Source organism: Pituophis catenifer, unplaced genomic scaffold (assembly GCF_029215685.1).
Source record: "Pituophis catenifer annectens isolate HBS135680 unplaced genomic scaffold, rPitCat1.0.hap2 SCAF_13, whole genome shotgun sequence".
Lineage (NCBI taxonomy): Eukaryota > Metazoa > Chordata > Lepidosauria > Squamata > Colubridae > Pituophis > Pituophis catenifer.
Genome location: NW_027256893.1, coordinates 25,611,773 through 25,623,835, shown reverse-complemented (window position 1 = coordinate 25,623,835; position 12,063 = coordinate 25,611,773). Strand labels below are relative to the sequence as shown.

General features: G+C 38.7%; 1 protein-coding gene across 3 annotated transcripts in view; it reads right to left on the bottom strand.

Moving 5' to 3' along the window:
• Positions 1–12,063, bottom strand: part of NFAT5 (nuclear factor of activated T cells 5) — a 43,124-nt gene that overhangs the window by 22,329 nt on the left and 8,732 nt on the right. For all 3 annotated transcript variants that reach the window (XM_070953129.1, XM_070953130.1, XM_070953131.1), the window contains exon 3: positions 3,520–4,081. In XM_070953129.1, the coding sequence (XP_070809230.1) occupies positions 3,520–4,081 (562 nt within the window). The remainder of the gene's footprint in view (positions 1–3,519; positions 4,082–12,063) is intronic.

The following is a 12,063-nucleotide window of genomic DNA, read 5'->3' as shown; positions in this document are numbered from 1 at the left end:
AAGCTTGCTTTGCTCCTGATCCTTCAGGAGTTCGTTTGCAGAGGCAATATGGCAACGGATCAGAGTGGTTTATTTGCTTTAGAGCCTCTGGGAAGAAATAAATGCAAAATGATCCAGCTAAAGGTACACCACAAGGGGAGTTCCATAAATAAAATCTGTTTGAATAAACTCCAGAGGAACCATGAAAATAACTCTTCAGCCTGACTTTGGTTGTCACAAACAGGTCTGACCCTGATTTCCCTAACTTCTGGGATGGTAAAAATGGCAGAAAAGCTTCTCTCAGCTAAGTTTCCGGTCCAGGTAGACCAGTCACCTGAGTGCAGAAATGTTTATCGTGACCCTTCTAGCTTCAAGATCAGGAACAGAGTTACAATAATTGCTAGCCTACAAGTGGGCCATAGATTGTGCTAGACCAAGCAATGACAGCGGTTTGTTATTTTATATCTTTTGATCCCCTGCCTTTTTTTTTTCTCTAAGCATCCTACCAGCCCTGAAAATCTAAGCTAGCTTTTTGTGCAAGGTTTCATTAAATTAGAGTAGGATCCTAGCATCTCATTTTTTTGTTCTTTTCTGCCCGATACCTTTGCTCTGTCAGGCATCCAAAAAACAAGAAATTGGTCTTTCTATTTGTGTTCCAGAGAGAACCAGTACTGGGCGAGATATTTACAAAACATGTGTGCAATGTGTTAAGCTCTCCTAGCTAGTCTTTCATAAACAATATGTGTATTATGAAGTAAATTATGTTTTACAAGTCAACTTCCAGGTGTGAGGCACAGCATGCAATATTGTTAAACTTGAAATTCTGCCTTATTTTGTTTGGGCACTTATGAATAAAACTCACATTGTTTCGAATAAGAATGCTTAACAAACATATTCAATCTTTACTGCAGGCTAAATAGTAACAGTTGCACAGGATTCTAATTTCTAAAAGAGGTTTAGATAATAATTGCATTTTGAAAACAATGAACTTTCCCATTTTATGAGAATATATGCAAATACATAAGAGCAGCCTAGAGGATATGGGCACCACATTTTCCATTGGCTTTTATTGCTTCAGAAATGGGTAACAAATAAATTCCTGCCATCCTTCTTTAGAAAATGTAACTATGCATTATTCAAAATCTGACCTCCGGAAGGCCTTGTTGTGCAAAAAGCCCCCAACCTCTTGATGCCTCCAGCCAGGGTTTGGGGACCTGTCATCTGAAATAGGAACTCTGACATACAATAGAAGCCCAAATACATGAAAGGAGCATTCTTTGGAGCTCAACATCAGAGCTCCAGCAGCCAAAATAGGACATCTGCTTTATACGATATGTGTATTGCACAATTTTGCCTTCTGAGATAATTACATTGATAAATTGATCATGATTATGAATAATTATCCCCATCAGCCCTCCCCCCCACCAAATTAGGTTTCATTTACCACAGATTTCATATGCACCACAGATTCTTGATACCAGGATTCATTCTGCTACTTGACCACAAAACTCACTAGATAATCCTTGAAAAAAGCATCAATTCCTAATTCCCCTAGTCAAGGAGCTCTTGGAAAATGTTAGGGCTGGGCAATACTTTGAATCCAAGTGACCTCGGTGATTGGGAGTGTGCACCAGGGTGCAGTCCTGGGAAAAGGCACATTTCAAGCAATTAGTGCATGCCCAACCACATTTCCCCTTTCAAATACGGAAGCGATGCACAACTTGACACAGTATAAAGCAGCCTCTGAATCTCTATGATAGGAAAGCATTTTATTTTAATTAAACCCAGTACTATATTCTAGTAGTTACTTAGCAGCTGAAGTACTTTCAGTTCTGGAAAAAAATTAAACAACACTGACTCCTTGTATTTATTCTATAAAAATAGTCAACAGCATTAATTCAATGGGTTGATTTCTAAGTCAACATTCATAGGACTACAGTGTTCATTTTCAGATTATGAATTTATTTCTTGAAGAATCACCTCTTCTAATAGCCTCTTTTAATATAGTCTGAAGATGACTTTTGATAATGTGGATAATCTGCAGAATCAGCAGTTTTCATTTTAATGTTGTCCTTGTACGGCTTTTATAAATTTTGTGTGAGGAGAACAGGTCATATAAGACTACGGGCCACATTGTATAAGGCCTCTCCAATCATAGCCTGGAAAGTTGTTTAGCGGCAAGCCTCACTCTGGAGAGTCTCTTATGATCTCCCTCCTCCAAGAGAAGGCAAAGCAAGATGGCTTTTCCTTTACATGGCAAATCTTTCTTCCCGTAATTCAATATTTTCTGACCAAGGATAACATGAAATAGACTTTTCTGTAAGAAACAAGAGAAGTCCTTCAAAGGAGGAGGCAAACTCAAAAGATTTCACTGCATGACTTTGTGTCCACATTCACATGCAGTAAACCAGAGTGGTAAAAATTCTGATTTATGAGGAACTATCTACCACACCACGGCCCAACTGCTCCTATTGCCACCGACACAGAGAACAAGCCCTGACCATCCAGCCAGTGGCTTGCCTCTTCTTAAATGCAAAGCTATGCTTGTCCACCTTGTTAAAATTCAGAGGAAGAAGCCATGATTTGACCTAAGCATGTAACCCTGACTTGCAAAGAACTGAGTGGGCTAGATTCCTCGATCACACATAAATTATAATCAGAGCTTTCCATATTTATTGGCCGACATGAGGCATCAAACAAAATGGCGCCCCAAGATGTTGCTTGTTCCCAGGAAAATTAGAATTCTTTACAAGTGTCACTTAGGTTTCTAGGCAATGCAATAGGCTGCAGCAGGGTGGAGGGTCGCTGATTTCTCAGGCAAATGCATCTCGTATTGTCCCATGGCCAACACTGAGGATCTTGTGATCCTCTGGATTCCAAAGGTGAGGACTGCCATTGGGTAGAAAATCAGCAATTTCCTTCCATAATATGCATGTGCACTTTCCACTCATGAAGTGGGATGCAAACCAGAGTTCCTAAATCAAGATGCAATTAAACGAAGAGATGAGAAACCACCACCCAAGCAGGCTGCAGGCAACATTTGCGCATACACGTACACACAACTGAGAAGCACAGAGCAAAACAGGATAGAGATTTATTTCTGAAAGATCAGTTACAGAACTGAGATGACACAAACACAAATGTGGTTCATCTTAACATTTTAGAAAGAATATGAAAGGTCAAAATCAGCTGCCTTTAACTGATGCAGAGTGTGAAACAGAAGCAGGTGAAGTGTGGACTTAAGTCCCCACAATTATCTCTGTTGCGGAAAATATGCAGGAGCTGATTCCAACTTTAAGCTCTCTGTTTTAAACCTGTTTCTTACTGAAAAACTCCCCACACGCTAATCACGCTCCACAAGGAAAAGCTGACAACCGTTCCTGTTCAATGACTGCTAAACTTAAGAAACTATCAAATATCAGCTCTCCCATCTCTCTCAGTGAAAATGTGTGCTGAACTCTAGGGAAAAATCAAAGTTATGTTTTTAGTTTGTTTGTCTGCTTTAACATATGTTGATAGAACATAAAGGCAGATACCAACCCATTTCCTGCTTTCAAGTTGCTTTTGCTCTCCGTGCCGAGTTGAGAAAGGACATAATGAGGCGCTTTGGCACTGTCAGCATCAAAGATATCCATGGTCGATTCTTCACAATCTCTCGGTTTGATCCCTGGCCTCTGCTTTGGATTTCGCTTACGAGATTTACGTGGCACCTCAGTGTTATCATTGTAGGAACTGGTACTCATGTTACTGAAGTTAGAGGGGGAGTCTTCCATCCACATACTGCAGCTTTGCTCAGACTCCAATCCGCACCCCTCATCCTGGCAGGACATCCGGCTGTTGTCCAGCAAATCCTCTGGTGGTGGCGAGATGTACAGGACTGTGTGCCTCTTCGGGGTGGACTGTGGCTGCGGCTGCTGGACTGTGTTATTGATTAACTGCTTGTCACTTACCCCACGGTTACTTACCCCCATGGCTGAGGAGCAGCCCTCCACTTGCATAGCTTTGCTGTCAGTGACTGAGGTAGAGTAAATGGTGGGGCCGGAAGAGGTGGTAAAGGAGCTGCAAGCACCGCCCACGGAGGAAGAGGGAGCTGAAGAAGCATCTGTGGTGTATAATCCACAAGTCAATACAGGGTCCCTGATCCCAACTCTGCTGGCTATAGCAGTCCCTTTGAAGTAGCGTGATTTGGTGAACCGATTCTTTCCCCAAATTAACATTTTAGAATTTGGCTTGTTTTGGAATTTAAGCGCTTCAAGTAATATAAGGCTTAAGCAATACAGAAGTATTTAGAAAAGATATCCAAATTATATTTCTTATTTTAGTGCATAGTAGCAATCAGACTTTTCAGAAAATCTGTAAGTCACAAAATGGTTGCAAGCAAACAAAGGTGCTTTCATTGCCTCATCTGGACCATCGAAAATGATAGAAACCCCCAGGAATGTGCATTTTAGGCCACATTATTGCCAATTGCTCAGCATCTGAACTGTTGAAAAACCTGGGACTGTGCTTAGCCACGAAGTATTAAAATAAGTTTCTAACCTATGAAGCAGAGAACTACAGGTCATTTTTAATGCAGACACTCCCTGCTTCAGAGGCAAATCCTGGAACAAAAATAATGAGAAAATAAATGAGAAGAGAGCTGCTGATTATTCCAGATATCAATTATCAAATGAGAAATGAAATATAAAATAACTGAACAGCAACAAATGGAACTGGTACCAACTGTCATTTATGAATTTTTAAAAAAAAGAAAAAGAAAAAAAGCATTGGCTAAGGTTTTAACTTGGAGGGTGCCCTGGTCCTGATGAGAGAATGAGGCTGTTTCAGCTCCCTCAGGTGAAAGAATAAATGCTCTTGGAGGAGGGTGGGGGGTGGGGGCAGAAAGGGGCAGGCAGAGATCCCTTCCTCAGTCAAAAGTAGCTCAACGTTCTTCAAGCTAGAAGAAAGAATGAGGAACTCAACTGGAGCAGCCCCTGTCAAGGGAAGAGGCAAGACAGGTTCATGCAAATGAAAGGAATGATTATGCAGGAACCCCACAAGCCCCAAAATCTTCTGGATAACAAGGTAACTGCTCAAGAGTAACTGCTCAATTAGCTCAAGAGGGCCTGGTGGCTCAGCAGACTAAAAGCATTGTGATTAACACCAGCTGTCTGCAATTACTGTAAATTCGAATCTCACCAGGCTCAAGGTTGACTCAGCCTTCCATCCTTTCTAAGGTAGGTGAAATGAGGACCCAGTTTGTGGGGGCAATAAGCTGACTTTGTATAAATATACAAAAGCATGAAGGCTATTGCTTAACGCATTGTAAGCCGCCCTGGGTCTCCGGAGAAGGGCGGCATATAAATCAAATTAAAAAAAAAAAGAGTTAAATGGGCTCTAAAACATCTCTGGAGATGCTCCAGAATGCTGTGAAATCAAGAACCAAAACAAACCTTAACTTGGGACGTGAACTTGTCTTACAAAATCAGATAAATTGAAGAAGCATTGAATCTTGAGAGCGGCACCTTCTCTAGAAGGTAAACAAATGGGCAATATTTTTCTTAATGCAAAAGAATACTTTTTTATGAGCCACTGGCCTCAAATGGAATAAGTGCAGTGTGTATACTCAGCTTTTAGTGTGATTATTTAAAAGTATTACAATCTTTTTAAAAAAAATATTCCGAAAATAAATAAATGATTATCTTGGCTATCTAACTTTGTGGTCACTTTAACTGAAAATACTAGTACATCATCAAAAGATGGAAGAAATACATATTAAGAGGGAATCATATCAACCTTCTACTTTAGCTTTAATTCAGAGGAACCTTTATCTGTGAGGTATTCTCTCACGATTCCTCATTCCATTGCCAGATAATTGCTAAAGTAATCTAGAGCACTGATTGATACCAGTTCCATTTTCAAACTTGTGCCTCAACAAATGCAGTGGTTGAAATTGGAAAATTCAGTCATTCAAAACTGCATTTTAATTATAAATTTTTTTTATATCATGCATTAATGCAGTGCTTTCCTTAGAAAATTTTAAAATTTGTTTCAGTGACTATAATTGCTGATTTGCAGCCACTTTTGAGTTAGAATAAGTTGACATTTCTAAAGTGATCTTTATTAAAACAGAGCAAATGTATACTTTAATTATTCACTCACTCAGCTATTCACTTGCTTTGATTAGATATTCTGTGTGAATTATGAAATACATGCAGAAAGAATGCTGTAAACTTGCATTGGCATAAACAATACTTTCTACAAGTTGGAAAACCCATGCAAAATGTGACAATGTTTTAATTTCTACATAAGAAAAGAGCAAGTAGGAAGACTAACTCATCTCTGATGTAAACTGTCCAAAATACTGACTGGGGTGTTTTGACCAGTCTGTTAGCCTAGCATCCATTTTTATCTGTGGGTTAAGTGAGATAAAGACGGTCACCTCTGGAAAAGGACAACCCATTTCCTTATTTAAAAAGGGGAATTCGTACAATCACCCAAATCCATACTGGCCCATTATGCCAGATTAATTCCCTACAGAGGGAATTCACATGAAAATAAAAATCTTTCCAAGAAACACAATGATTATTAGAGTTTATTAAACAATATTAACACAAAGTGAGAAGCATGTTACAAATAAATAGTAACTCCTCCAAAATATTATTTTACATGATATTTGAAAAGGAAAAAAAATGATTTTGCTTATACACAAAGGAAATCAAGTGATCCAGCTTTGTTTTTGTAAAATTTTGTTAGCCCTGTGTTTCAGGTTGCAATTAGGATAGATTAGGGCAAATAAAACAAACTGCTTGATTGATTTTATAATAAACTATGTCAAGATATAAATTAGAGGCTTTCAAAGCTTTAAAAAAATGAGCAAGTTTAGTTACTTCAATTAAGCACAGTAATTATAATATGCAAGTAGTCCTCAATTTATAACCATTTGTTTAACAACCATTCGAAGTTAGAAAAGCTCTGAAGAAGTGATTTATGCCTACCGCAGCATCTCTCAGTCGCATGATCAAAATTTGGCTGCTTGGCAATTGACAGGTATTCACACAAAGTCCCGGGACCAGAATATTGCCACTTAAAACCTTTCAAGGGGACTTCCGACAAGCAAAGTCCATGGGGGGAGCCAAATTCACGGTTCACTTAATGCAAAAAAAGGTTGCAAAATCAGGCTAATTACTAATGACTACACTGCTTAACAACAGATATGTTCCAGTCCCAACTGTGGTTGTAAGTCGAGGACTACCTGTACAGGGATCAAGCAGAAAAGAGTGTAACCTAGGATTGATATCCTCCTGCTGTATTTGAAGTTTGCGAGACTTCATTTTAAGGGACTGAATACACCTCAGCAAAGAATGCATGCTCACTTTTCATATGGGAGAACTATAGGGTGTTATGTGAATTCATGTTTAGTATGCAATAGCAAAACCTTGACTGATCAATTGATGCTAAAGCAGCTTCAAAAACAAATTAATCCCAAATCAGGAGAGTCAAAATGTCTCTTCAAACCTGACATTCGTGAAGAATTATGTCCAAAAATTGGCTGGATCTGGGGAAAGGGTTATCGGAAATCTCATTTCCCGCTGTTAAAATACAGGTGTTTACAGGGCACTCCAATGTTTAGTATTATTTCTAGGGCATAAATTAATTTCTAGGATCAAAATTGCATTATTAATAAAACTGAAGCTGGACAGGTTAGTTTTATGCATTCTGTGAAATGCGAGATTACACATCAACAAAGCTAAGTGCCACCAAATCCTTTTTTACAATTATAATCATATGCCAAATATTTTTATGAGTATTGTGGCAATAAAATGGTTAATTGTTTATAATTAAATCCTCCAAAGATCTTGGTGCTCTCATACTATCCATTCTGCAATTGAAACAAACTGTGTAGTTTAAAAAGGCATAGTAGCAATTTTAGTAGCATTGTTCAGATTATTATTCTGCCTCTAGGCAAGCAGACAGCAAGACAAAACAGCATAGTACAATACAAAAAGCATCGACTCTGTTCTGTGTTACAACTATGGAACTAGAGTGACTTCCAAACAGTACTGAGCCTTGTTCACAGATACACTCACTGCCTTCCAGAGACTAAGAGTATATAATCTAAATGCCCAGTGCATTTTTATAGCAATGAGACTGAGATCTTAGAGCTCAAGAATCAGGAGCAGAGAAGCTGGCCTAATCAAAGATACAGCTGCTGCTGCTCAAGTTGCTAGAAAAAGTGTAATAGTCTTCTTCCCTCTTGGAAGACTTAAATTTATAAAAAAAACTTCTGTCCTTCATAGGCTCTTTGGTAGGCATAGAGAAAATGGCTATCTTTAGGCAAAGCTTAAAGCATTTGTTTACTGCATTAGCATTTCATTCTCTGAGAGAGTTCAGGGCACTCTGAGAGGGAGGCCTTCAGAGGCACCAGATTTTTCAAGATGCTAAGCATAAGTCTAGCGATAAGAAGATATTGCAACTGCTTTTTCCCAGCATATAGGGATGGTAGGGCCCAGTGCCTCGGGTGTCCTTCTGAGCATTTCCATGCAAAACAATATATGCACAAGCAGCCAATGAATGAAGCATGGCAGACATTTGCCACTACTCTTCACTGTTCAGGAGACCGAAAAGAAAATGTGTGGATCCCCTAAAACACGGATTAGGGCAGATCCATTCCAAAGGCAATTCCCCCATACAAGTAACCTTTAGGAATCTTGATTTCTTTCTTTTTGTTGGCTACAATTCTTCCCAATTACTGGGCGAGTGGACTTTCCAGAGTCAGTGAAGAAAAAGTTAGAAGTTCTGAAGTAAAGACAGAGGGACACCAGACCTTGTATTGTCAAAGTCACAGACAAAGTGGCTGCAAATCTGCTTCCATACCTTCATGCCAACTTTGGCTTACTAATCTTCTCCAGCTTCATTTATTGATACAATGTCAAAAGCTTTATTAGAGGTTAACTTAAGTCAATCCACTATTTATAAAACAAAATAAAAAGGAAAGGAGAGAGACTGATGAAGAAGTCTGAAACGAGACCGACCTATACCCTGGGTGAGATTGGATGGGTTAAGTGTCTCTGGTACTATTTGTCTTCACTATTGATAGCACACAACCCACCACACGATGCCTGTCTCTGAATGGCGAAGCTAGAATGCAAGTTAAGTGTATTAATAGAGAAAACAACTAGCATCCCAGCAATATCAAAAAGCAACCCCCTTTACTTTAAACATTCAATGCAGATTCAGAATAGATTGGTCACTTATATTATAGCCCAAATAGTTTAAAATTTCCCATTACATTTACATGCCACAAGAGCGTTTTAAAAAATCAAATCAGAGTCCAATCTGCTTTGACACAGAGAATAACTTAATATTTGTACTGACAGATGCATAAGTTGTTATTTCTTACCTGCAACTTTAACTGGATGTTCATGTTCATCAATTCAGACTAGGAAGTCTGACAATCAAAAATGATAATTAGAGGCAGTCAAGCAGCAGACTAGCCCTCAGCTCTTTGAGGCAGAGCCCTGGGAGGCTGCCATTGGGCCCTGCTGATAAGATGCCAACAGCATCCTTTGAGAGGGCAGCCTTCCCCCCCCAAGCCCCCCCCCCCCAAGTGCTATTCTTAGTTTACTGAATTTTACCTCAGGGACAGAAACACTTACTCCCCCCACCCCTTTTCTGATGTTTTGTAAAGGCAGCTTTTTCCTTAGCATACTTATGGTAAGCATTGGTAAAACATTGCAACCACTACTCATTCCAGTGCAGCCTGATAGCTAATATCTTTATCCAAATATCAGCTCCAATAGCAAGAAAAAGGTCCAGCTCAGGGAAATCATATCCGACGGACAGAAACCCCTTCTCTAAACCTCTCCGGGTAGACCCCTGAGTGTCCTGAGCCACAGGCAACTGATTTTACTCAGCAGGCACTGGGGAGAATAGCAGGTCTTATATCTCTTTGTCCATCATGAGCTCTTATTTCCAACACAAACTAAACCACTTAGAGGAAGCTGTTCTTGATCTTTTATTTATCTGCTTATTGATTATTAAATTAATATGCCACCTATCTAACTATAAAGTGATTCATTTATTTTCTCTTCTTTCAAAGCGTGCTTTTCCAATTTTTTGAAACACCATTAGAATGCAAAGGACTCATTTGGGATATTACTTGGCATCAATTTGAAGAATATACTTCAATTCAATATTTATTATTAAATAAATGCACAGCCCCAGCAACTTTGGGCAGATGTTTTAAAAAATTACAATTATGCCCGCATACTTCTCATCACAGACATGCCAAGCTGCCCTATGCTACGAAGCAGAATACAATAATGGTTCCTGGTTTAGACTTGTTTAGAATTTAAGTGGTAAATTCCATGGGACTGAAGTTGATCGACATAATATTCTACCACCCAGAGCAGCCTTATGGCAAGACAGGCGGCAAATAAATTTAACAAATAAATAATAATTCCGATTTCAATGTCTCAACTCTGATCATTTGAGCTCAAAAGTAAGCAAAGCTAGGCCTGGTTAATATTTAGATAGGGAATGCCAGGAAACATCAGAGTTGCCAGATTGCAATTTCTTGCATGTTCACGTCAGGTAAACTATCTAGATGTGTCCATGGAATCATCCTGAATCAAAATGAACTCAAAGGCATCTACTTTTTAATTTGCTTTTAATATAAGCACTGAACAGCAGCTAGGAAATCCAGTATCTGTAGTACCATAATTTCTTCAACATACAATTTTAGAGGAGGTTATCAGGAAGCCCATCTTGCACCTCCAGTTCAGAGTTATGGATCTTCCCTTTAAGAAATACTCCGGCCATCTATCTCTTTATAGGCTCAAGAATGATTTTGCTCAGGTTAAACAAGTGTTATTCCTGTTTTATGCTTCTTTTATATATTTTGATTAGCTAGTAGAAATTTAATTAATTATTTTTATACATACTAGAAGCTGAACTGGTGCACCAGTTCTTCACACACTCGCTGGCAAAATGACAGGAGAAGAACTGGCCAGGGCCATGGCTGCCACATGATATCCAAGCATTTCCTCCTGTCTTTTAGGCATAAACTAACACGAGTTCTTCCTCTTCTCTTTCTGTTTCTCAGAGATGGAGAGTAAGGATCATTCTCTGGTTTCACACTGGTCTCAGTTAGTAATACAATACTGTGTAGTACATCCAAAATCAATGTATGCTCCTTTATTATTATTAATGGTTCTCTGGCTTTGAGACAGAGGCATCTCTTTAGAGTTTAACATGTAAAAACAGCTGTCAAATGATAGTTGATCGTTGATAAAAGAGCCACCTTGCATCTGGAATGATGAACATGAAGCATTCCTCTTATGCTAAAACAATTAAATGTGCTCTTGACAGATTAATTTCCATGTCTTAGCTTTAAACCGGTTTAGATGGATTTGCAAATTAAAAGCCAATCAATAGTAGAACTAGAACTAGAAGTCTGTTCTTGCAGGGCCTCATGCTTGAGCTCAACCAATCCTGTTCCTCAAGAAATCGGCTACCAGATTTGCAACCAGATATTGGCTCACCTTATGACTATGGAAGCAGAAAACAAAAGAAGCTAAGTCTTAAATAAGGGAAATAGTTCTCATCAGTCCTCACTGTTTAATCAGTCAATGACACCAGTAAAACTGATTCAGGATGGACAAATCTGAATGTAACCAAAATGAAATGTAAAGAGGACTGTCATTAAAACAACTCTCATTAGTGCACATTGATGGTATTCAAATGTTAATTGAACTTTTAAAAATATGCCTTATTGGTCCTGCTCCTATGATACACAAGATTGTTTATTCTTTGTTTTTAAGTGACTGTAACTCTCCCCACTTTAAAAAAAAGATCTTGGCAAGCCTCATAGAAGATTTCTCTTGTTCTCCAGTTTTCATTCTTTGTCATCTGTGCTGATTCCTTGCATGGCAAGGTTGCAATTTTTAAGCCAGCCTTAAGGGCAAGTTAATTTTCCACTGTATACAACATTTGGAATTAAACCTTCCTATGTTTAGTCCTGCTATATAAATATATTATCTTTCTTTAAAAAGCAGACCAAGATTATTACTACTAAAGCCCATATTTTAGGGAGTATAATAA